The 26954-nt window shown below is 45.3% G+C and overlaps 1 protein-coding gene and 1 long non-coding RNA gene across 3 annotated transcripts in view; both read right to left on the bottom strand.

Moving 5' to 3' along the window:
• Positions 1-1189: 1189 nt before the first annotated feature.
• LOC307207568 lies at positions 1190-9878 on the bottom strand. Its single transcript, XR_013834728.1, has 3 exons — positions 8450-9878; positions 2762-2836; positions 1190-1733 (listed from the first exon to the last, which is right to left on the bottom strand). It is a non-coding gene; the product is annotated as an uncharacterized lncRNA (long non-coding RNA).
• Positions 9879-22684: 12806 nt separating this feature from the next.
• Positions 22685-26954, bottom strand: part of OLFM1 (olfactomedin 1) — a 50650-nt gene continuing 46380 nt past the window's right edge. For both annotated transcript variants that reach the window (XM_079961376.1, XM_079961375.1), the window contains exons 5-6: positions 26010-26116; positions 22685-24378 (exon numbers count right to left, since the gene is read on the bottom strand). In XM_079961376.1, coding sequence (XP_079817502.1) covers positions 23704-24378; positions 26010-26116 — 782 coding nt within the window. In that variant the 3' untranslated portion in view covers positions 22685-23703. The remainder of the gene's footprint in view (positions 24379-26009; positions 26117-26954) is intronic.

Genomic DNA, 26954 nt, shown 5'->3' with positions numbered 1-26954 from the left:
GCCCAGGATGTCAATATTTATTCTTGCCATCTCATTTTTGACCACCTCCAACTTACCCATGTTCATGGTTCTTACATTCCAGGTTCCTATGCAATATTTTTCTTTACAGCATTGGACTTTCCTTTCGCTTCCAGGCATATCCGCAACTGAGCGTCCTTTCGGCTTTGGCCCAGCCGCTTCATCAGCTCTGGATCTACTTGTACTTGCCCTCCGCTCTTCCCCAGTAGCATGTTGGACGCCTTCCGACCTGAGGGGCTCATCTTCCAGCGTCATAACTTTTATATGCCTGTTGTCTTTGTCCATGGAGTTTTCTTGGCAGGGATACTGGAGTGGCTTGCCGGTTCCTCCTCCAGGTGGATCACGTTTGGTCAAAACTCTCCACTATGACCTGTTCATCTTGGGTGCCCTGCTCGGCATAGTTCATAGCTTCTCTGAGTTCTTCAAGCCCCTTCGCCACGGCAAGGCAGTGATCCATGAAGGGGATATACCAATATACCAACCTCCAAAGACCTGCAAGTATCTATGGAAACAAACTGTGCAAATATAAGCCCCTTGAACAAGCAGCAATTGTCACTTCTGAGCTATAATAGAAGCAAATGCAAAAGGGAAAAAAAATGATTATGCACAAATGAATTCAAGTCAGGCATTTGGAAGATCCTGCAAATTGGGAACGAGATATGCAGCGTGAAAAAGGAGCTGTGTAACTGTCGGCCCACATTTAGACATAATGAAAGGAATAAAAGGAATAACGAATATCAGAGGAGGGTGGAAGAGCCTCATTAGCAGAGGTGGGGGTTTCAAGAGCCAGTTTTCATAGCCTAGAGCCTTTTGCTGGTTGATGATATGGAGAAGGACAGAGTCAGAGCTGCCTTGTTCTTACAGACATGACAAATCAGTGAGAGGAAGTGCACCCAAAAACGTCGCGCAATCCCCTGTTTTTCTCACTACTAAGAATGGAATATAGTTTTTTAGCTGCAATGGCGCCCACACAAGAGGTGCTGGAACTGAACTTTTGTGAGCTCCAGCTGAAACAGAAAGCTCTGGTTTTAGGTCACTGATAAGTTGGACTTCCTGGACCCAAACCAATAGCTTTAAATGACAAGAAAGGAGATTCCAACTAAACACCAGGAAGAATTTCCATTATTTTTTAAAATCAGTTTTTATTAAAGATTTTCTTGTGTAACAAAGAAGTACATATAGCATTCCCACTTTCAATTCATAGAGTCTTTTTTCACAGTTTGTTTACATTTGGTATGACACACTGTTTCTGATGGTAAGAGCTGCTCAGCAGCTGAAGGGCTGCCTTCCTTTGAAAGGTGGCGGACTCTCTCCTCCATTGGAGGTTTCAAAGCAAAGTTTGGATGGCCATCTCTCAAGCGGGCCTTAACTGAGATTCTTGCATAGCAGTGAGTTGGGTTCCATGACCCTCAGATTCCATTCCAACGACAATTTCTATGATTCCATGTGACGCTCCTATGACTTTTTCTTAGGAAACGAACCACGCAATGTAAAGCTACATAAATTGTGGAAGGGAGCAAAAGAGCAGCCAGGAAATCCATCAAAGGGTTCCAACCTCCAAATTTTAATATTCATGAACTGTAGAAAGCTGTCTTCTCTCCGGCTCTTAATATGCTCCCTTTTAAAGTGCTTTGAGATTTATAGCTGAGAACGTAGAAAGGCGAGGAGTTATTACCCATGGGTAAGATATAACTCAACACCAGAGGAACTGGCAGCTGTAAGTGAAGAGAAAGATTAAAATTAGTGCAGAATAAACAATGGCTTACATATTTTTAAAAATACGGTCAAATATATGTATACAGACTGGAGTGGGGTGGTGGGGGGGAGAGGTTTAGCAACCAAAGGATCTGGATGCTATGGGGGAAAGCAAATGAAAATGTGGTAATGCTTCTGTGTCAAGTTCCAGGTGGACTGCTGCAATGCACTTTCTGTTGGGCTTCCATTGGGCCTGATCTAGAAGCTGCCACATTAGTGCAAAATGACAGAGCTGCTATTTTGGCCCCTGATTTTACATAGACACAGGACATCCCTAGTAGTCTACCTTTACAGGGTGCCCTACATTAAGAAGATCCCTGCAGGATCAAGCTAATGGTGTGTCTAGTGCTGCATTCTGTTCTGATAGTGGCCAACTAGTTATCTCAAAGGGAAGACCCCAAGCTGGGACCAAGCAGAAGAGCAACTCTCTGCTCCTGCAATTAACTGGTAATTCAAAAGCACTGCTTCCTCCAGCTCTGTGCTAGTGGATCAAGCCAAAGGGGGCCCATCTAGTACAGCCTCCTGGTCTCACAGAGGTCTAGAAGATGTGCCAATGGGAAGGCCAAAGGCAGGACCCAAGCACAAGAGCCCTTTCCCTTCCTGGCTTTCCAGAAACTGGCATTCAGAAGCATTGCCCCTATCAATACTTTGAGTTTCCTCTTTTTCAAGAAAGGTAACAACTTTTGCTTCTTGTGCTTTCTGTCGAAACTGTAATATAAGGCAGTTTACATCTGGATCAGTTACCTGGGCAATGTGGATGAGAGCTTGGCTGGCATAATTTGGAACAATCAAGGGGTGTCAACAGCCATCGGAGTTGGCTAGCAGTAATTCCTTCATTTCAGGAAAGAATGGTGTTTGTGTAATGCAACTGTCCCTCTCTGTTCTATCTTAACATCTATCCCAGCAGTACTGACGGTGTTGCAAAATACTTGACTCCTTGTTGCCTCTAAATGCATTTTCAGAATATCCTTAATGGAGTTTTCCTTACCTCAATTTGCAAGTCAGCAGTTTCCAGCCATGACATGGTGGGAGAAGATTACTGTTATTTTTATAATTATGGATCCTGCAGGGATGATAGACATACCAAACGTAACCTTATTAATTAGCCAAAGCAACTAACATCCCATACACCCAGTATGCCACACTTAGAGATGACTGCTGATCTTCTCACCAAACCTCTGCTAAGAGGCCGGTTCCAGAACCTTCAAGCCAAGCTGGGATTCTGGGTGGTTTAATAAAATGTGTGTGAAATTGTTATACCTTTGCCTGAGAAGGGGTTCGTGGGGAAATGATGCTCCAGTCAAAATATCATGTTTGCTAGGTGAGCAAAGGGTTACAACACTTGGAGTTCCCTGTAGATTCCTAGAGAGCACTCTGTGAAGTCATATCCTCTGCTTGCGCAGGTGTATCTTGATTTCAGTAAGGTTTTTGACATGCTTGTGGAGAAGCTGGGGAAATGTAGGCTGGATGAGGGAACTGTTATGTTGATTTGTAGCTGGTTGACTGACTGAACTCAAAGAGTGCTTACAGTGCTACCTCTGGTTATGAACTTAATTCATTCCAGAGGTCCATTCTTAACCTGAAACCGTTCTTAACCTGAGGTACCATTTTAGCTAATGGGGCCTCCAGCTGCTGCCGCACGATTTCTGTTCACATCCTGAGACAAAGCTCTTAACCCGAGGTACTACTTCTGGGTTAGCGGAGTCTGTAACCTGAAGTGTTTCTAACCCAAGGTGTTTGTAACCTGAGGTACCACTGTACTAATGATTACTCAGCCTGGAAAATAGTGACAGGTGGGGTATTGCAGGACTCTGTTGTGGACCTTTTGTTGTTCAGCGTCTTTATAGATGACTTAGATGAAGGTATTTGGCAGAAATGACCGGCAGAATCCGAGACCAGGGAAAAGAGTCAGCGGAAGAAGATTGGAAGAAATTTAAAGACTATTTACAGAAATATTGCAAAATTGATGAATGTTAGAATGATGTTGGACAGAAATTAAGTGGTTTCCAGCTGTAATGCTTAAGAGATATGAAAATTAAGGTTTAGAAATAAGTAAAAACTAATGGGGAGAATTTGCGGAATTAACAATTTGAAATGGAATACAAGAAAGGGAGGTATGAGGAGGTCTGAAAAATAAGTTAAGAGAAAATAAGTAATGGAAATTTTATGTGTTTCTTTTATTTGTTTTTGTATTCTTGTATTTTTGTTGTTGTTTTTTCTTTTTGTTTTACAATGTATTATTTTTGAAAACTTCAATAAATATCTTATTAAAAAAAATAGATGAAGGTATTGAGGGGATGCACATAAAATTTGCAGATGACAGCAAACTGGAAGGACTAGCTAATGCCATACCAGACAGAATTGGGATTCAATACGACCTTAGCAGATTTAGTTGAGATTCCTGCATTACAGAGGGTTGGACTAGATGACACTCAGGGTTGCTTCCAACTCTACAATTTCATGATTCTATGAACAGTTCCTTCCTCCAAGCTTGATGGGAATGCTTGCCAATAATTCCAAAGGCTTTCTGTAAACGGTCAATCATTTGTGTGGCTGTGCCACAATTGTTGGTGTGAACTAGGTAGGAGTCTAAAAGACTATCACCAATTGCTTGGTGAGCCTTGGCTGTGTTGAGGTGGCTGAGCAGGTCTTTAAATATCAATGGAAGGACAATGAAGGATGTACCCCAGGGGTCAGCATTTTTTTCTTAGCAGCGGGCTGGTCCACTGTCCCTCAAACCTTGTGGTGGGCTGGAGAAGCAGCACCGGGAGGGGGGGAGCTGGAAGAAGAAGCAAGGGGGGGGGCAAGTAGTCTTCCTCCCAACCCCCAACCCCAGCTGCTGCACTTACCTTCCCAGGGGCTGCCGCTGCCGCCGCCACCGCTGCTACTTCTCGTGGGTAGGAAGAGCAAGCTTATCCACTCCGCTCTCTGGCCCACAACAGCACCAGGGCTGCAGCGGCAGCAGCGGAGGGAAGATGAGCGGTGTGAAAGGGCTGGCTCTGGACAGGGGCTGCTTAAAATGGTGCTCAGCTAGCTCAGCCCAGCCCCCTTCCTCCTCTAGGCAGGGCAGGGAGAAGCCACGAGGAGGGAGGGAGGAGGCGCTGCCGTGGTGTGTGTGAGGGGGGGGAATAGAATGGTGCAGGGGGGAAATGGTGCAGCCCAAATGAACAGAATCCCCACGCCGGTCCACGGACAGTCCGCGGGCCGGATCCTGAAGGCTATTGGATCTGATCTGGCCTGCGGCCCTTAGTTTGCCAACCCCGATGTACCCTGAGAAAAGAGATTTTTTTACCCCAACCATTAAACTTACTGTGGTTGTGCTGACATCCTCTTTCATTTTTACATTTGCTAATTAAAAAAACAGAGACTTGGTAGAGAAGTAGGAACATAAATTTATTGTGATATCTGTTCTTGTGAATGTGGCGTCATAAGATTGTTGTGAGGATAAAATGAGGATGGGGAAGCCATTTTGTGCCATCTTTGTTATGTATTGAAGTTCTCACTCAGGCCACCAGGAGTATTGTGTATGTAGTTTTTGTAAATGGCCTTGGCCAGCTTGAGCCTCTTCTCCTCGTTGGAGTCACACGGCTCCAGCTTCCGGAAGCCGCTGCAGGCAAACCAGAAGTCCAGCAAGTCTGCACAGTCCTCCTGCTTCAGGAAGGTCTGGAAGAGGTTTATCCCATCTTGGTCATCCAGCAGAGAGTGCAGAGACTCTGCCCATCTCAGGTAGGGAGGGGTGGGTGAAGCGCTCCCCTCTGGCTCGTAGCCCAGGTCCAGGTCGGGGCGCCTAGGAGTGGCCGTGGAAGTCTCGGTTTTGATGGCATCGCACTTCCCGGAGTAGAACCCGTGGCCGCTTTGCCGCAGGTCCGTGGAAACGAGTTCCCCTTCCTCTCCTGGCACTGGGGGCAGCAAGGCGTGGAAAGGCTGCGGGCTGAGATGGAGGGGTCAGCTGCCAGCCATAGAGCAGCAAGGTGCAAAGTATCAAGTGGCAGCTAGTTCCACGGGTGAACAAGCACCCTTTGGAACTTCCCCACCTGTGGGGCTGCTGCTACCCTCCCCGTCCCAGAGGAAGCATGTGCACTTTTTTTGGGGGGGGGCTGGACTGCCCCGTTCCTGATGATATCAAAACGGGCGGCTTCAGTGAATGGCCCCCTAATGCGCAAAGCTTCGGCGTTATGTTGAGGGGGCTGGTGACCGCCCCACAGGCAGGCAGGGGGAAGGCAGAGCCATTCTGGGCAGCGGGTGTGGAAGGATGGCAGTGCCGCCGGTGCCCCCCCTGCCCCCCTCGAGTCTGAGGCGAAGGTGCAGAAGAGGCCAGGGGCCAGCTCCGCTCAGCCCTGCGAGAACATTGTGGTGGCCTACTACTTCTGCGGAGAACCCATCCCCTACCGCACGCTGGTCAAAGGCCGTGTCGTCACCCTGGGCCACTTCAAGGAGCTGCTCACCAAGAAAGGGAACTACAGGTATTACTTCAAGAAAGTAAGCGACGAGTTTGACTGCGGCGTGGTGTTCGAAGAGGTGCGGGAGGATGAAGCCGTCCTGCCCATTTTTGAGTGAGAACTTCAATACATAACAATCTTTATCTATAGTAGAAAAGCTAGATTATAAATGTAGTTGCTCCTCCTCCTCTTAATAAATAGGGCTGTTAAAGCATTCTGATGAAATGGCATTAGAAATTGCTGGCGTTTATTCATTCCATGACATTAGCACAAATCACTGTTGTTGCTTTAAGTCCACAAAAGAATACATAAACGATTACATTGTCCCCTCATCTGCATTGTGCTTTCATTGCATATACTAAATGAATGGGGATGAATAACATAATTAATTAGGCAAATTACATAATTTTGTGACAGCTGACACCGAGAAGAGGTATGAAAAGGGCAGAGGAGATGTTGGTTGTATGGAGGCGTAGTCTCCAGTTGCTTGGAAAAAGTAGGCGGCGGACTTCAGTCTTGGCAACTGATTTTAAGGGGGGAAGACCACTGGGAATGAGCTGCACAATTGCTCATTAGGCTGCCTGACACTCAGCCATCTCTGTGTTTTTGCTAATAAAGAGTTAACTCCATATTTGAACTGTGTGATTACTGACTGGCAGGCTCCTGTGACACAATGCATCAATAATGTATAATCTTAGAAGCGGGGTGTCACTGTGACCTTAGTGCAAGACAAGTCATCTCCAAATGGGTGGAGACAATTGACTTGCAGGAGAGATGGCACTGCCATATTGCTCCAATTAATTATGATTTTCATGATCCAAATTTCTAAGCGATCAATCTCTATCCTATCAAGGAGCAGCAACATCAATTTAGCCTCAAAATTGCATCAATTCCCCAAACCAACGCAACCCACCATATGCAGCGCAAATTAATGCAACATAATTGTGGGCATAATTTAAAATAATTGAATGTAGAAACTGAGCTGTCGCTACAGCTGTAAATCTTCCTTTTAAACATGAACAATTAGCTTGGTGGTTTAACTCTCCCCTACTTTTTTCGAGAGAGGGTAAAGGATTTTGAAGCTAGTGCCCCCACTCTCCACACGCTCTCACTCTCCAGACGCTCATAGTACATATAACCATTTGAAAATTTTCCTTAATTATGTGTGTGTGTAGGGCACATGGGGGCGCCTCATAGCAGGCTGTGCAGTTATCCACTTGCCTTCCCTTTCAAACAGAAAAAAGCACTTTCCTGTTCCAATAGCATGTAACTGGGTCAGGAGCACCATGCTGTTGGTTTAGCCACATCCACAAGGTGTTTGGATTCTGCGGTACTAGCCATTCTCTTTCCAGTGTTGGAGACAATAATGCAGGAAACCGCAGGGAGGGAGAAGCTCATGTGTTTGGATACTGCTTACGGATTTCCCAAAATGGGCATATGGCCACTACTGTGAGTAAGCAGAACAGGATTTTAGTCTAGACAGGACATTGGCCCGATTCAGCAGGACTCTTACCCCCCACCCTCTATTGTCAGATGCAAAACAGCTGCTGAAAATTGCAGGTGAGGAAATTTGCTGTTGCACTTAAGTCCTGTCCAAAATGTGCACCTGGTTGGCCAATGTGAGTGGACTAGATGTGTTATAAAAATAAGTCTTTTTAATGGGTTAGATATAAAAAGCTAGCTAGAGCAGGTATTTCCCCAGTAGTGTCTGCTACCGCTGATGAGAAAAGTTTAACTTAATTTAATTTTATTTAAAAAGGTAACGAGGTAGTTTTCAGACATGGTTGGGTGGTGAATTAGAACTATATCAAGACTGAATGCAAATTTAAGGAATATGAACCACCTATACAGATGAAACCATCTGTTCTGGGGACATGCTGTGGCTCAGAGTTGGAGCACCTGCTTTGCATGCAGAAGGTCTCAGGTTCAATACCTAGGTAGGGCTGGGAAAGTACCACTGCCTGATATTCTTGGTCATCGGTGTAGACAGTTCTGAGCTACATAGATCATATTTATTATTTCCCTTACTCACATGTGAGTTTAACATTCAGTTAGCAGAGTTTAAAATTGAAGTCCCTTTGCAGCTTAAAATGTAGAAATCTCTGGGACAAAGTTGGTTAACCTTATTAATAATTTTAATGGCCCTTTAGGAGACTGGATCACCCCCTTTTTATTGCTCTAAACCAATGAATTGCACAGACGTATGTAATATAAGGGAAAAAAAGTTGTTTACTTACATAAATTTTCAGACTTGATTCCAGCAAAAAGCAGCAGTGAAAGCAAGATAGGGAGAATCTTATGTTAAAAAACACATACTTGAGATAAAAAGAAAAACAGTCGGTGAGAGGTCAGAACAAGCATACTTTCTCTTCAGCTGCATGGAGGAGTTGCGTGGGAACTCCATGTGTCTTAACCCTTTGCTTATCTGGCAAAACCTAAAAATTAATTTTGGCTGCAATATTCTTTCCCACAGAGACATGGAGAAAAACTTCTCTCTGTCCACTTTCTCCATAATCATGAAATTAAAGAGTTGGAAGTGTCATTTGTCAAACCCCCTGCAATGCAGGAATCTCACCAATAGTTTTATACCAGGGGTCAGCAACCTAAGGCCCATGGGCTGGAAGCAGCCTGTGGAGGTCGCTTGGCCCTGCCCATGAGCCACCCCCGAACTGAGCTGCCCGCTCATGCGCTACGCTAAACTGGTGCAGCACGATGCGGGGACTTGCTTCCATGGCTCCAAAAATCACGTCTGTGCACAATCCGGCCCACAGAGGGATCTCAGTGGGACCGATCCGGCCCAGGCAAGATAAACTTTGCTGACCCCTGGTTTTATACACTTCCATCTCACCTCTGACTACTTTGTAAGCTTCCATCCAGTGACTGGCCCACTGGGCCTGTTTTAATTTTAGTGCCTGACTGTCCGAAAGAACAACAAGGAAGAAAACAGGAAAAAATATGTTTTCTCATTTAGGAGAGAATTTGAGCATTTGTTTATTATGCTGTAAATGAGCCTCTGCATTGCTGTGCAAGAAAATGGCCCCCTATCAGGAGGTCTTAGTAATATGCAGATTTGTTGACATTTAATTAGATCAGCCATTGACTAATCAGTATAAAAGGCAGGTGGGGAATGACAGAAGAACTGTTTAAAGTTTTCAGGGCCTTGGTTGGTGTTATTTCCACCTCTAATTGAGGCTTAGATTTCACCTAGTCCCAATTAAGAAAGAAATCCATGTTGAAGCCCGTGAGTTCCTGAGCCAAATTTAGCTCTTCCTTTCAAAACATCACCGACACTCTGATGACTCACCTTTCACAGATGGGTTGGAGTTTTTGTCTTCTTTTGTTTTTTTGTTTTACGGGGAAAAAATGAAGTTGTCACTGATAAGGTTGTTGAAATCTGAAAGAGTCTCCTGTGGTTAACCATCTCTCTCCTGTTCTTCACTTTTGAGAGGTGACATGATAGCCATCTTTGAATATCTGAAGTGCTCCCACATGGAAGATGCAGCCGGCTTGCTTTCTGCTGCTCCAGAGGGAATGACACAAAACAATCATTTCAAATGACAAAAGCAGGAGATCCTGCCCAAACCTTAGGAATAACTTTCTGGTGGTAAGAGTAAGGTTACCAGATTTTTTTCAATGAATCTGGGGACACTTTAAATACATAGATACATACATGTTACATCAGGATGTTGATGCTGCAGCAATGGCAGTGGCCGAGGGGTGGCCGCTGCCTTGACCTCAACCGCCATGTTTCCCCTTCCTCCGAGGCCTCTATCTCCTTTCTCCATGAGCCTGGGCAGCCCCTGAGTTGTTGGTTCTTCAGTGGTGGTGGTGGGGAAGTGGTGTGCGGTGGGTCAGGCATGGAAGGCAGAGAAGGAGGGCCGAGAGCAGCAGCGGCGAGGCTCAGGCAGTGCAATGCCTCCCTTCCCATCGGAGCAGCCCCAATCTCATTCCTACTTGCGTGCAAGCAGGAGGGGGCAGGGATCCCTCAGCTGGGAAAGGAGGCTTACTGTTGCCTATCTGCCCCCTCCTGCTTACACGCAAGTAGGAGTTGGGAGGCTGCTCCGATAGGCAGCATGAAGCCTCCCTTCACAGCTTAGTTACTGGGGTCAGGGAAGGTGGAGGCAGCCCGGAAGCTGTATCTTAGAGCCCCTGCACCACCATCATATGGGTACTTCCGAGCAGCTCCTGAAGCCAGCCATAGCCAACTGCTCCAGGCTGCTGAGACTGCCGCTGCTGCGTTTCCCGGGGACATTAGATGAAATCCAGGGACATTCCGGGGATGGAATTTGTCCGAGGACTTATTTGCAAATCTGGGGACTGTCCCCAGGAAACAGGGACGTCTGGTAACCCTAGGTAAGAGCCATTCCACAGTGGAATGGACTCCTAGAATAATTTTTATTATTATTAAAAAGACCATTTGGATTGCTATCTACCAGGGATTCTTGAGGTTCCCATGTAGAGCTTTTGCCTTCCCTTGGATTGTGAGCCCACCTCAGTTCCAAAATAGTCTCTGCAGCAGCTTCAAGCCACATTTCCAGGATCCCATCCAATAACACCAGGGTTCCCCTTCAACTTTCTTCCTCTTGATGCCCCATGGCAAATCCACTTGATCTCCTAACAGATGGAACAATACCATAGTCATGTTTGGAATATGCATGGGTTTTTGTTTCAGATTCATTCAGGGACTATTCTTCTCAGAGATGCAGTTAATTTAACACCTGGGTTTGATCCTGTCCTTGATTATCAATATGATATTGAAGGGAGATTACACACACACACACACACACACACCCCTCCAACCCATCTTCCTCTCCAGATTGATGGCCCCATTATCTCCTACGCCTCTATGCATACATAGGAAAGGGAACTCTGCATGGGGGAAAGACCTGAGGGTGTGAATGCAAATCCAATTAAGCTGCATTGAAAGAGACAATTAATCTATTTTCCAATTAAGCAATAACACTGATGGGTGGGCATAAATCTGTGGAGTTGGGCACTTGGAGAATATGAGCTGCAGGAGCTTAGGGCAAGTTCATTATCGGAGTGACCTGCTTCAGATGCAAAGGTCAACGATCTGACAGATCCAGCACTGTCTGCTTGTGTCAAATGTGCCTTGTTTGCCAACTTGGGAAATCAAACTGAGAGCTAATGGGTGTTCACTGAGGACTACTAGGACTATTAGGGTGCTGATTTGCACCCCATTAATTGGATACATTGGAAAATCCAATAGAGAGCTAATAGGGACCCAATGAAGTATAATGTAGTGTTTGCACCTGTTAATCAGTTGGGTGCCTCTGTTGCAGAGCAGATGGTGCCTAGTCCTCAATGCTCCCAACCCTGTATTTTTATACTGGGAAGATCTGCCAAAACAGATCCCTTCCCCCCAATGCTGAGGAATGCAAGGGAAACCTCTGAGCTGCTTATTTCTAGGGCTTAAGATGTGAAAGCAAATACAACAGAGCAAGTCGGGAGAGTCACTTTTCAGAGGAAAAGGAGCAGAGAGATGAAGCATCCTTACTTGCTAACCTGCCTCTTCTCTTTTCACTCAACAGGGTAAGGAAGAGGCAAGAGCTAAAATGATGCAGCAGTTACTCTAGGAGTCTTTTGGAGCAAGATGATAGCTACACTGGACTGCAAGCAGACACCTCTAGATATGACTGGAAAAGGCTCAGTGTCTGAAAACCCTGCAGAGCAGCTGCTACTCAGTGTAGACAATACCTACCTAGGATGACAAAAAAATTCACTCATAAGAACATGAGAAGAGTCAGTTGGTTTAGGCCAAAGGGGGCCTATCTAGTGCAGCAACCTGTCCTTACTGCGGCAGCCAGATGCCTCAATGCAAAGCCCCAAAGCAGAACCTGTTTGCAAAAGTATTCTCCAATTGTCCATTATTTGGCATTACAAAGTAGACTGGGCATGGAGATTCTGCTACCACGGTGCATAGTTAAACCATATGCCTTTAAAAAGAGGATTAGACAGATTCATTGAGAAGGCTATCGATGGCTGCAGGCCATGCTCTACCTCCATGGTCAGAGGCAGGAATGCTTGTGCATACCAGTTGCTGGAAACTGCAAGAGGGGTGAGGGCTGTTTGCTGGTTTCCCATAATGGGCACCTGGTGAGCTACTGTGAAAACAGGATGCTGGACTAGATGGGACATTTGTCTTATCCAGGAAGCTCTTGTGTTATGCTCTTAATAGACCTCCATAAGGAGAGGCCTGCTGGACCAGTCCAGATGCTTTATATTGAGCCATACCTCTGTTGCATTTTGCACACTGATTGGCAGCAGCCCTCTAGGATTTCAGGCAGGGAATATAACACAGCCCTACCTAGAGATGTTGCTGGGAATTGTACGTGGGACTTTCTTCATGCAAAGCAGATGCTCTACCGCTAATCTACAGACTTACTTCTGAACCCCTTACCCAGTGCTTTATCCTTCAGAAATGATTTGTAATCCCCAGTGTTTGGGCTCCATCAGGGGAGTCTCTGAATGGGCCAGCTTTTCCTGCTGTGGCTTCCAAACATCAGAGGCGTTCCTGGATTTTGAACTTTAATCCATGCTGCAAAGCGGTAATCCCACGCTAATCAAGGCACGTGTGTGTGTTTCTGGCCAAAATGTCCGATTAAAGGAATTTTCAATTGTAAGCCCACTGGGAAGTCTACAGGTCGCTCCATCTCAGTGCAAAGTCGCCTCACCTGCTTTGCAACACTTAGAAAACTAATAAATGCATATCAGGTAGGAGATGGAGAGAAATTTGCATCATTCTGCATAGAAAGGCAGATTTCACCATTTGCATTTTCAAAACAAAAAACAAAACAAAACCATGTAGACCAAAACACAGATCTGTTCCTGTGGCTGTAATTTGTTGCAAACTGGTTTTAATCATGGATTACTTTAATGCGCTTCATGTGGGTTTTCCCTTGTGCTTGATCCAGAAGCCACAGTTAGTGTGGAATGCTGCAGCATGGTTGCTGATAGGAGTGAGGCCTTGTTAGCATATAAAACCTGCTCAGAGACCTGCACAGGTTTCTGATCTGCTACTGGGCCAAGTTCAAGGTGTTCCCATGAGTATATAAAGCCCTTAACAAATTGGGACCAGTTGACCTGTAAGATCGCCTCATCCTACCTGTGGTCACTATGCCACTTCAGCTGGCAGAACTGTTCTAGGTGCCACACGGTACCTGCTTCACATTTGTAAACTCAGTCAGCAGAGCATGAGACTGTTAATCCACTGTGTACCAGTCTGTTTCTGGGCACAATTCAAATTTCTGGTTATGACCTATAAAGCCCCATACAGCTCAGACCCAGGAGAAGCAAGACTGGAGAAGTTAGACTGGCTCACTCCTGGTTCTCCTGCTGTCAAGTGAAGACTGTTTCACTCTGGCAGGCCATTGTGAACTGGCTACATTTTAAGAAAAGGGCTTTCAACAGTGCTGTGCTATTTTTTCATCTGTATTTTAATATATTTGTTTTTATGTTGTTTTAATTTTGTTTAATTAACTTTTAATGATGGTCTTATAGATATGTTTTTAGTTTTTAGTATTTTGTCTGTGAGTCCTGGCCAAGAAAAAGGTGGGATACAAATAAATATAATAATTATAGGCTCTTCTTGTTTGCTCAGTAAAGTGACTTTTCTCTTTGTACTCTGTGCTGTTTTAAATGACTTTGCTAACAATGGCATTTTATGTTTTCGTTTTGTGTGTGTTCACAGCAAAGAAAAGCTTTGGGGAAGAAAAGCACCTGCAGTCCTGTGCCATCTCTTGGCTCACCTTCTCTGAACTGTGCTACTACTGACTGTGTGCCATATGTGGATAAATGGGGGAGCAATGGTTTCTAAATATAGATACAGGGAGAGCTGCAATAGGGTTTTTTATATATAAAAAATATTGCATCCATTTATCTTCCCAAGAATGCCCCTGGGGGATTTAGTAATTAAACCATACCCATCCAGTTTCTATGGTGCTCATACAAACACCCGGTAGCATCTATCATCCAGGGAGCAAAGGGGAGGGGGAGGGGGCAAGGGAATGGAGCACATTGCAAGGGGGGGAGGGGAGCCTCATTCTGCTTCACTCTGTGCACTGTTGACCTAGCTTTTCCTTTTCCCAGACAAGCCCTTTATCTGACATGTGCCCCTAGTAAATCACAGTTTTACTTTTGTGGCCATATTAAAATTGTGACAGATATTTGATACACTTGGGCTGCGTATGAACTGTACATAAGTCAAGCACACGGCTTCCCCCAAAGAATCCCGAGAGCTGTCGTTTACCCCTAAAATATCCAGCTCTCTTAACAAGCTGCAATTCCCAGGAGTCTCATATCCAAAGAAACCCCAGACCTGGGAAACCCAAGCCCCTGGAATCTTGCACCACTTGGCGACTGGGGTGGCATAGAACAATATTCAGAAGCATTATTGTCTCTGACTGTGGAAGCAGAGCCAAGTCATTGTTGCTAGTAGTCACTGATAGCCTTATTAGCCTCCATGGATTTGTCTAATCCTCTTTTAAGGACAATTTAGCCATTGGCAACCATCATTGCCTCCTATGGGAGTAAGTTCCTTATTTCCACCTGTTTGGCATGCAGAAGGTCCTGGGTTCAGTCCCCAGTGGCATCTCTCCAGGTAGTCCTGGAGAGACCCCCCCAGTGTCTTGAAAAAACCCTTGGGGTCTGCTGCTAGTCTGCGGGTTTAACACTGAGCTAGGTGGACTGTCTGGACTAATGGTTCCACATCTGTCGGACAGAGGCACGGTGTGGGTGCTTTGGGACCAGAGTCTGCAGCTTTCCCCTTCCGTCCTCACTCTCTGCACCCACACCCACACACCAAGTGGGTTGGGCTGTGGTGAGGCTATGTGCGTACTTTTCACTGATCCACTTTGATACACCCCCCCCAACCCGAAAAGCAATACACGGATATTTATCTGGATAAATAAATATATAAAATCCCCACACCTCTTTACCAATGATCCCAAAAAAATCTGCATTGGGAAGCAATTAAAGGCTGTTGCCATGGAGATCTTGACTGCTGTTGGATTGCCCCATCAGCATCCAGCTGGTTTGGAAAGTGGGTCACTTTCTGCAGGCACTCTGTGCTGCTCTCCCTGATGCTGCAACAGGGACCAGCCTACCTTTAGGTGGGAAGTTGCCACAGAGGGTGTCCACGGAAGCTCAACACCACTGTGCCCTGGAGGAAAAGGCCTCTGTGTGGTCCTGTCAGTCCTTGTGGGGAAAGGCAGCAGCTCAGCATTACAGCATCAGTCTTACAAGGAGAAGGTCCCAGGTTCAATCCCCAGCGTCAGCAAGTAGGCGTTGGGAGGAAAGCCTGCCTGAAACCCCAGACAGCCATTGCTGCCAGTGATTGTAGACAATACTTTTCTTATTTTCCAATAATTTTATTAAGGTAAAGGGTAAAGGGACCCCTGACCATCAGTCGTGACCGACTCTGGGGTTGCGGCGCTCATCTTGCTTTATTGGCCGAGGGAGCCGGCGTACAGCTTCTGGGTCATGTGGCCAGCATGACTAAGCCGCTTCTGGCGAACCAGAGCAGCACACGGAAACACCGTTTACCTTCCCGCCGGAGCGGTACCTATTTATCTACTTGCACTTTGACGTGCTTTCGAACTGCTAGGTGGGCAGGAGCAGGAGGTGAGCAACTGGAGCTCACCCCGTTATTATGATTAAAAATCAAAAAGAAGATCTACAATGGTTCTTAGCGAATATTCAATAGCTTTTCACCAAAGATTAATTAATCTAAATAAAAACACAAACCAAAAGAAGGAGAAGGAAAAAAAAAGAAAGAAAGAAAGAGAAAAAAGAAAAAGAAAAGGAGGGGGGAGAGGAGGAGACCTTACATTTCTTCATCTGTCATCTACATACAAAAAAATTATTCAGAACATCCACTCCAAGATAACACCCAACAATTCCTCTTTCTATAAGACAATATTTTGATCCTAAAACCCAGATTTAAGCTTGTTTTCTTTTTCATGCAAAAATTTTGCACAAGTTTCCAATCTTTAGTAAATATTGACAATTATTTTTCTGTGATTAAGCACATAATCTCAGCTAAATCCTATGATTTCAATAACTGTTCCTCCATCGTAGGCATGATGAATATTTCCATTTTCGTACATATAAAAGTTTCACCACTGTGATCATGTATTGAAATATTGTTCAATTTTATATTCATTATTCCTAGCAAGCTTCATTTTAATGTTACACTTTAAAATATTCTGCATCAATGTAGTAGTAGTGGTAGTAATGGTGATGATGATGATGATGATGAAGAAGAAGATGATAATAATAATAATAATAATAATAATAATAATAATAATACGTATACCCCACCATGTGACTGGGTTGCCCCAGCCATTCTGGGCAGGTTCCAACATAATGTAGAAACACAGTGAGACCTCAAACATTAAAAACTTCCCAATACAGGGCTGTCTTCAGATGCCTTTGGAAAATCATGTAATTGTTTATTTCTTTGACATCTGACATGTGGGTGTTCCACAGGGTGGGTGCCACCACTGAGAAGGCCCTCTACCTGGTTCCCTGTAATTTCAGTTCTTGCAGTGAGGGAACCGCCAGAAGGCCCTTGGAGCTGGACCTCATGTATATATTTGTATCCAATATTTCTTAGCTTTTTTACAAGTCTGCCAATATACTGAGCTAGATGGACCAAGGATCTGACTCAGTATAAGAACCCTTCATATGGTCCTATGCCATAATCTGACTTTCCCTAAGTATTGCTGTGGCTTCTGCAGGGCCAAATTTAACTGTCTTCCTTCCAGAATATTGGAAGGGCTCCACTATCTAAAGGGCTGACATGTGGAAGATGGAGCAAGCTTTCCTTCTGCTGCTCTAGAAGGCAGGTTTTGAACCAATGGCGTCAAATTGCAAGAAAGGAGATTCCAACTAAATCTTAGGAATATCTTTCTGATAGTAGGAACCATTCAACAGTGGAACAGACTCGCTGGCCAGGAGGTGGACTCCCCTTCATTGGATGTTTTCAAGCAGAGGTTGGAGGGCTGCCCTGCCAGGAGGACCATGATTCCTGCATTGCATTGGACTAGTTGACCCCCGGGGGCCCCTTACAACGCTACTATTCTATTATTCTATCTACCATCTGCTACAGCATGCTAAAAAAATAGGCTTATGCAGCCTCAGACCTGCAATTTGCCTAGCGGCTGCTTCCCCCTTCCGTCTTTGGAAGCCCCAGCTCCATGGATATCTCCCAACCGTAGCAAGAAAAACAAGGTCATAATCACCTTATTGATTCTGTCTCCAGCTGAAGGAATCTAATCCTCTGTGTGTGCGCGTCTGTGTGTCATTCAGAGCAGAGCTAGCAATCCAGTCTTTAACTCTAGCAGCTAGGGGATTCTCTATCGCTCGGTGGAAGGCTTATGTTGTTACAACACGTCAATCAGTCTCGAGAACGCGTGCATTAAGTAGATGGCCTTCTTGTCATTTCTCCCCCCACCCTCCTCAGCTGATTATCTGAAAAGAGAGCAATTTCCTTTTCAATTCCTCCTGCTGCAGGAGGACCATATGGCCCTGGAATCCAAATCCTGCTTTGCCCAGGATGAATCTGTCTCTCTCTCCCTGGGAGAGCTGAGGACCATTTCAAGCAAAAGGGAGAGACTTAGTGAAGCTGGTTCATGGCAAGGCTGGAGATGGTATTTGTATTTATAGATGACTTAAGATCTGCTCCTCCTTGTCACCCAAGGAGGGTGATGGGTCTGAGGTTCCATAGAAACACAGGAAACTGCATAATATTGAGAGTCAGCAACTGGTCAGTCCAACCCAGTGTTCTCCTGAAGAGTCACTAGCCAGCAGCCTCTCCCGTCGAAATGAATACATCAGTCTGAGTCTGTGTCTGTGTCTGAGTCTGGGGCTTCCACATCATGAAGTTTATTTAAACTTAGTGCATTATTATTCTTTTTCTTATTTACAAGCCTCATTTTCCCCAGACTGGGACTCAAGGTGGCTTAGAAATAAAAATGCAAAACACAGATAAAATATAAAAAAGCTACAATCATAGAAAAGACAATTATTTAAAAACTAATGAGGTTAAAACAATACAAAACAAATCTATTAAAGTTACAGATAAAAAATAATAAAAAGTCAATTCCTTAAATATAGACTTCCCAAACGTTGTTGTTGTTTAGTCGTGTCCGACTCTTCGTGACCCCATGGACCTGAGCACGCCAGCAAAAGGTCAACAAGGATCCTTTCTATCACAGCTCAGTGATGCTTTGCAATCCTAAAAAGGTTTAGTCCTGGAGGAGACTTTCCTAGCTGTGCCTGAACCTTTCAGGCTTCAACCTGGGACCTTCTGCATGTAGAGCAGATTCCCTACCCACTGAGCTATGGCCTATCCTCTCAAAAAGAGGAAGTAAAATTCTAGTCCTCATGCCTTTTGATCTCTTAAAATGATGACACTTTTGAACTGTGGATAGACATCAGCTGCTTTCCTGATCCTAGTCAATAGGCCAAGAATGTGACAGTGCTTGTGGTTTAAACTGGGTTGAAGATTTTGTGCATAATGTTGGTTTGGGAGGCTGTGGCATCATTAGGATACATGGTTTTATTTACACATCTATACAACCTGAGCATAAGCCGGAGGGGTTCAGAGCATTAACTGTGCTGGTCCTGGGGGCTAACTGAGAGGTGAGGTCCGAGTCCAGTCTGAGGTCGATGGTGCAATGAAGGAAGTCCGTAGAATTTGAAGCTGGGTGCAGGGCAGGGCGTTGGGTGAGGTCAGGAGCTCCGGCAGGGAAGCAGGTCAGGGATCAGGCTGGGACTGGCTACCAACAATGTTGCTCCTGCAACTTGGGACTGGGGCTGGCTGGCTTTTATCTGCCCCAAGGCATAGGACGGCCCCAGTCCACAGGAGACTCACCTCTCCTGGCCTGGAGGCAAGCACTCCTCCTGCGGGAACTTAGTTCCCTCCGCCTCTCTGCCCTGAGCCTCTGCAGCTCAGGAGAGGCTGGAGGGTTACCGGACCCAGAGGCAACCTCAGCTTCTTCTGATGGGGCTGAGGGTGGAGCACCTGCAGGCAATGGGTCCTCCATCCCCTCAGGAGCCAGAGCAGACTCAGCTGGTGCCTTCACCTGAGGATCCAGCACAGGTGAGGACCCTTCAGGCTCATGCCCCAGCCCTGGCTCAGTTGGTTCTGGAGGCGAGGAATCCTGTGTAGGCTGGGATTCCTCAGGTTCAGCCTCCGAATTCGATTTCCAGGCCATCACATTAACACTCTGAACAGATCTTGCTTCTTCATTAGTTGCAGCTTTGGCTCCAGCACAGAGCAAGCAGGTCTTTGTGTCTCCAGCTTCCAGGCTGCTTCCAGCTCAACTCTCACACTCCACTCAGGCTCTTGATTTCTCCTAGGAGCTAAGTGATAAGGGGTGGAGGAAAGGCCCACCACCCCTTAACCTGGAGGGCCCCATCACTTAGTTGTGGATCTTGCGACCTGGGCCATTCTTTGGGGGTGCTGATGAGGATACTCAAGTGGCCGGCTAAGGTCCTACAAAGAAGCTTGTCTTACTATCTCAGCAATACAATCCTCTATTAAATTCTAATCCTCACTGGGTACAGGATCCCAAGAACTGGAAGGGACTCAGGGCATTTTCCAGACTGACCCCTGATACCCACAGCATCAATTGTTGTCTAGTATATAATGCACCGAGAAAACAATATTTGGGACAAAGTTTAAGGAGAGATGAGAAGATGTCAGACTATGAATCTTTCATTTGGGTACACATGAGAAATATCCAACAGTGAAGACAGCACATTTTTCATCTTCAGCAACTGATGGGAGGATTCCTAGGAGGGGATGGTACATCTTCCTAGGGAGTGTCTAGATCTTGTTTTATGCTTTTAGGTTTTGAGAGATTTTGTTCAGAATTGTATACATTCATTTTATTCCATTCCATTTTATTCCATTTCAATAATTGTTAAATGAGTCTTTCCTTTTTAAAGGGGCATCTTGTGATCTGTCAAACTTAACATTGAGCCAGGGTGGTATACTGTTTAGAGTGGTGGACTAGCACCTAGGGGACCAGGGTTCGAATCCCCACTTGCCCTGCCTCTCAGCCTGACCTACCTCACAGGGTTGTTGTGGGGATTAAATGCGGAGGGAGAGAACCATGCACACCACTTTGAACTCCTTTGGGGGGGGGAAGGTGGGATATAAATGGAATAAATCAAACAAAATCCGTTCATGCTGCAGTTGATCTGGGTCTGAGTTGACTTCTCTTAATAGGTCAGGGCACCTGACTGTTAACCAGAAGGCTGGTTGTTCAAGCCCACCCAGGGATGGCTGTGGGCAGGATTCCTGCATTGCAGAGGGTTGGACTAGATGACCCTCAAGGTCCCTCCCAACTCTATGATGACTAGATACAAATAAAATACAAATCTGAAAGGTGAGCCAGGTAGAAATTTCAGGATCCTGCTTGCAAATTGTGACTCTCCCAAACCTCACAAATTTATCTTGATCCTTGGTTGACATCAGGTGCATGGCATGACTGGAGAGCCTGGTGACAGGCAGTTACACAGTCTTGCCACAATCGTTGCTGATTGTCCAGTGCCATGCACTTAGTTTCATACAACTGACTGTGGTTTTTCAGGCCACCTAGAAAGAATGATTTGAAGTCAAGCAGCAGATGCCAGAGGGCTGAAATGTTTCCAAGTCAAGAGAACAGCTGGCAGGCTGAAAGGGAATTCTGTGTGTACTCTCATTATGATAATGCAGTAATGACTGCTGGTAATTAAAGATCTGTCAGCTCTCCCAGTGGAACAAACCTCTGCTTTTCTGAAAAGTAATATGCTGCTACCAAATTCAGTTAACTTGCACACCAGAGGGGCCACAGGGAACGGATGGTATGCTTTGGCTGTTTGAAAAGCTCCCACAGTTTGGGGGCAGCATTGAAAGTGAGGCACGAAGGCTCTGCAAAGCCAGTGCTGTTCATCAGCTATCTCTTAGGTTGTGTGTGTTGGGACTTGTGGAAGTCAGTTGGTCATTCACCACACCCCAACCAGTGTGATGTTATCTGCAGAGCATGTGGAGCCCCAGCAGAGTCTTCAGAGATTTCTTGCTCCCAGCAGAACATCCTCTTCCAGAGCCCCCAGTTAAGAGGAAAACTCCTCTCCCACACAGTTCAAAGTAACCAAGTGTTTATTGTCTCCAGATGCAAGACAAAGCTATACACTGTTATCTACTATGTGCAGTCCTTATGGCCTTTGAGGTAAAGATACATATGTACAGAGAGATCCATCAACACTATCAACATGCTAGCTAATGCTGCCATGGAAAACCCACAGTCTCTTCCCCTGACTCTCACAGATTCAGAGTCAGACCCTGCCAGCAAAACAGGGCAGGACACGAACATGCAGCAGGACTAGACATAATGAAAGCTGGAGACTATGATACCCGTCTCTACACATAGGCATATGGCCTGGACCAATGGGAGGGTGAATGGCTCAGAAAGGAACACAGTTGACCTGGCTGGTGTTGCTATGGTAACCCAGTGCACCTGGCACCCTTATCTCAGCACATCCAGATGTGGGGGGTGTGCTCCTCAAGACATGAACCCAAACACTGTGTAATTTAACCCATGGTTCACATTACACCAACAGTGTGAATTGCTTGAAGCAAGCTAATAAGGTTTGTATAGCCTCTCCCCACCCTCCCCCAGGCTTGTTGTGTTTCCTGCATGGCAGGGGGTTGAACTGGATGACCTCTGGGATCCCCTCTAATGGTTGTTGGGCATCTATCTGCCTTGAGAGACAATGGAGTGTGCCTTTGGGGGGTGAAATCAAACTGCTGGGTTAGCAGCGCAGTGTGTATGGAGGTCCTGGGGTGCCCAGACAACACCCCTCTTGGCCTTGCTGATGTAGTCCAAAGGAAACTAGAGCAATGCATTTGGCACCAACTTGGCTGGTGGAGTGTCCCAAAGGAGACGTACAAGGCGCCACCCAACCCCTTAGGGACCCACTCCAGATTTGTGTAGGTTTACTCCTTAAGCCTTTTCTTTTCCCGAATATATCCCACAAGGCAATAAAGGTTTAGGAACAGAGTTTTCCTTCTCTAAGAAGGGCTACCTTCTCAGACTGACAAGCCCCAGCTGCAGAAACCGCCTTCTTGACCATTGGCCCACTAGTGGTCTCATCCACTCAGTCTACTAGAGCCTGTCTTCGTATGCAGGCAAAATCCCTAACTCACTGAGGGTTTGAGACCCACCTTCAGCTGTTTTAGCCAGCCAGTCAAAGCCATTTCCCGGGATGTGGCTGCTGTCACTTGCAGACAGCTTCTAGGAGACACAGGTAAGAGTGGGGAACAAGGGTGTATGAAGTACCCTAGAAGCAAGTTGTGTCCCCCATCAAAGGTATCACCCCTCTTCTAACGCCCCATACACCCCATGCAACCCTGACTCTACAGTTCTATGGTGCTATGAATTTAAACTCCACACAGTTAGTCACTTTTTAAGATATGAAACCTTCATTTATTAATCCAAATGACATCATTGGCATTTACAACATTCATTGCATAAACTTGGACATACAAAGTTTTTGTTTTTTTACCACCTCTGGTTAATAACAGACATAACATTGTACAAGATATTGGCTGGATACATGTTCAAACAAATATTTGGGTACAACAACTTGTCCATAATACATACCTTTTTATATTTTTTTTTCATTTTTTTAAATTCGTGTATTTATATCTACTTAAAGAGACACAGATCCATTAGCTACTTTGGGTCCCAGGACAATGAATCTAAAGGTGACATAAAACACAGAGGGGGGAGATGTTCGTTTGTTTTTTTAAAAAAGAAGAAGAAGCAGAGAGTGAAATACTCGAGAGTAGGCGCCATGGGAGACAATATCTACCTGCAACATTCCTTCTAAAAGTAAAATCAAAAAATTAAAATTGAGAAGCCCATTGATGTGAGTCAACTTCAACACCTCATCATAGCTGACTGTGATGGAAGGAACTGTCCATGCAATGCACAAAAAAATAAGAGAGCAATTGAAGAATCAGGTGTCCCCCCCTTCCCCCCCACATCCCCATGATAAAGTTTCCCCCCCAACAGTCATCGCCTTTTACTTTGTACTTTATAACTACAACTTTGCTATCAGAACAGTAGGGAAAGAGAACAGACAGACCACCTGCCCTTGAAAAATAAGACACCCAAAAACAGAAAATTAATTTGTCAAGTGCAGTTCCAGCTGCAAATAAGTTGGTTTCATTCCCCCCCCTCCCAAAGGTCTATAACACGAGTTAGATGTTTGATTGAAAATTCGGAGAGGTATGAGCGCAGATCTCTTGCAGGTTTAAATACCGGAGACTCCCACATTGACATTTTGGCAGCTGTTTTCCTTTTTCATTATATCTATTTTTTCTTTTAAAATATATTTCCATAGTATGTATCCCTTCTAGGTTTGTTTGTTTTTTGTTTAATGGTTCAGTTCCTTTCCCGACGAAAAAAGTGGACTACAATTCGTCTGATCGGACCACGTGGAAGAGGGTGACGTTGTAAAGGATTTGATGACCGTTGTTCCATGCATAGAGAGCTCTGTCCTTGGGGTTGTAGTCCAACATGGAAATGTGGGAGTATTTGTTTAGGAAGGGGATATCGATGTATTCGTAAGTGGAAGTGTTGGTCTGATAGGCGTAGGTCACTTTCGTACCCCCCGAGTAACCATTGGTGACGTATAATGTGCCACAAATGATGAACCCTTCTCCAGCGCTGCGTTTGGGGTAACTGGTGTTCCAAGTCTGGATGCTCTGCAAAGTGTTGGGGTCCAGCTTGCTGATGACAATGTTCCCCGCATTCTGGTTGGTGGCATAGACGGCCCACAGGCCATTCTCATCCACCATGAGGTCAATGTCCGAGTGGCCACCCCAGGCATAGTGGTAGACATTGTTATAGCCGGCATAGTCCAGGCTACGAGTCTTAAGGATGGTCTCCGTTTTCAAGTCAAATTTGATTATGATGTGGCTTTGGTATTTGTTGAAAAAGATGGAGCCGTTATAGACCACTTGTCCAGTCCCAGACCATGGGTGAGGGAGGCGGTGGGAGGTGAAGTTGTCTGTGTTAATGAAATCGGACATGGATTTGTACTCCCGGACAAAGCGATTGTTGTGATAGCTGTCCATATACCAGACCTACAGAAAATGCATACAGATGTCAGCATTAGGAAGAAGGAAAAAAGATGTTTGAGAAACATTCTGTATAGATACAAGGTTGTGTCCAAAGTTAGTCCTACTCAGAGTAGATCCATCACCCTCTTTGCCCAGGCTTTTGACACTTGACGTGCATGCTTTTAGGAGCCACCTTATAAACAGTGGTACTTTGGGTTACATATGCTTCAGGTTACATACACTTCAGGATACAGACTCCGCTAACCCAGAAATAGTGCTTCAGGTTAAGAACTTTGCTTCAGGATGAGAACAGAAATCGTGCTATGGCAGTGCGGTGGCAGCAGGAGGCCCCATTAGCTAAAGTGGTGCTTCAGGTTAAGAACAGTTTCAGGTTAAGAACGGACCTCTGGAACGAATTAAATACTTAACCTGAGGTACCACTGTATGTGTTTGTCAGTTGTTTTAAATGGTTTTTTATTGTGTTTTAATGCCTGGGACCTTAGGGTGTAGGACAAACAGCAGCAACAATAACAATTAAAAAAAAAAGGTTGCAGCATTTTGTCTAGAGAAACTGTAAGTTGATAGACGTTTATAAAATTATGCACAGCATAGAGAAAGTGGAGAGAGATTTCTCTCTCTCCCTCTCTCATAAGGTTAGAACTCATGGACATTCCAAGAAGATGAATATTGCAACATCCAAGACAGATAAAATGAAGGGCTTCTTCATGCAGAGCATAGTTAAACTATGGAGCTGACTTCCACAGGAGGAAGTAATGGCCACCAATCTAGATGGCTTTAAAAGAGGAGCCAAATTCATAGAGAAGGCTACTAATGACTGCCAGCTACGATGGCTGTGCTCTGTCCCCACAGTCAGAAGCAGGAATGCTTCTGAATGCTAGTTGTTGGAAACTGCAGGAAGGGGAGAGAGCTCTTGGGCTCCGGTCCTGCTTACTGGTTTCCCATAATGGACATCTGGTTGGCCATCCTGTGAGAACAGGATGCTGGACTAGATGGGCCTTTAGCTTCATCTAGCAGACTCTTCTTATGTTGCTGGACTTGACCTGCTTAGGTATACTAATTTAAATTGGTCTACTCTGAGTAGCTGTATGCAACACTCTGCATTGCTGTCTGTTGTAAGTAGCACCAAGAATGAACTGAAAACTAATTCACCATTGTGCTTCAATGCTAATCAACAGCTTGTGGGTTCAGTTGGGAAATTGGGGTCTCCACAATACCATTACAGATGGAATATATTTCTACGGAGTCAGTTCACACATTTAACTGCATGTCCTGTAAAGCAATATAGTAATTAAATACCCTGCAATCAAGCGATGACTTTTAAAAGCCCCATTTCTATTACATACTAGAGGGCATGATACACTCTCTGCAGCATCCCATCTAAGGAGCATAGGAATATATGGGACAAGGCAGTTCCTTGGGGAACCTGACCCTGGCTACGAAATAATGGACACATTTTGAGAAACAATGAAAAGTTGTGTGTGTGTGTGTGTGTGTGTGTGTGTGTTTTTCATGAAAGCATAATTCTGTGAATAGGAACTGCCGCATATCCCTTGGTGGCAGTCCATGGTTTAGTATGGGATCAAAGGAAGAAGCTCAGGATCATGTTACAGGTGCAGTGAGGTTCATCATCTTACCTTGCTCTCACCCTCTGGAGCTAGTGGGTCTGTCATCCATGAGCCAAACCTGGATCCAGATGTCTTGACTGTGATTGGGTCACTTATTGCTGTCAGTTTCCCACAGGCTGCAGAAAGGTTGAACACAATGGGAGTGAGCAAACTATATGAATTTTAATGGTGCCCCATCTAAATCAGCCATTATCTTGGGAATTTATTTTTTTGGGGGGGTGGAGGGATGGCTTTCCATTTCATAAGCCACCCAGTCAGGTCCTTGGCTGGAGGACTATCACTGAATGTGAACAGGAAAGCCCCTGTAAACATTAGCAGACCATGTGCAGAATTCTTATACAGGTATACACTTCACTGTGTCTTGAGCAGACCCTTTTCTAACCCTGGTGGTCATACTCTTAGTAACATTTGCTGGGAATTGCAGGAGGGGAAAGTTGTTATTGTGCTCAGTCTTGCTTGGGGCATCCCATAATGATTATTTGTTGGCCACTGTGAGAATAGGAGGTTGGACTAGATGGGCCCCCAGCAATGCTCTCCATGTGGAGGTCAACTGTGAGAGCAGAACCTCCATGCCCAAGAGGAGTCTAGCTCTGAATGCCAGTTGCTGGGAAATCACAAGTGGGGAGAGTGTTGCTGTTGTGCTCAGGTCCTGCTTATGGATTTCACATTGACCCTTCTGCTTGGCCACTGTGAGAACAGGGTGCTGGGCTAGATGGGCCATTGGCCTCATCCAGCTGGGCTCTTTTTAGCTTCTTCTGTTCTATCCATCTGCAAGGAAATTCCCTCTTTTCAAAAACTGAGTTTACAAAGAAAGCACTCCTCTTTCAAGAGGGAACACAGGGCATTGCCTTTAACTGAGCCAGACCACAGGTTCATCTAAGTGCATTGTTAGCACTGACCGGCAGCAGCTCTCCAGGGTTTCAGGGCTTTCCCAGTTGTTACCTGGAGATGACC

This window comes from Podarcis cretensis (assembly GCF_951804945.1).
Source record: "Podarcis cretensis genome assembly, chromosome: Z".
Lineage (NCBI taxonomy): Eukaryota > Metazoa > Chordata > Lepidosauria > Squamata > Lacertidae > Podarcis > Podarcis cretensis.
This window is presented reverse-complemented; position numbering and strand designations above follow the sequence as displayed.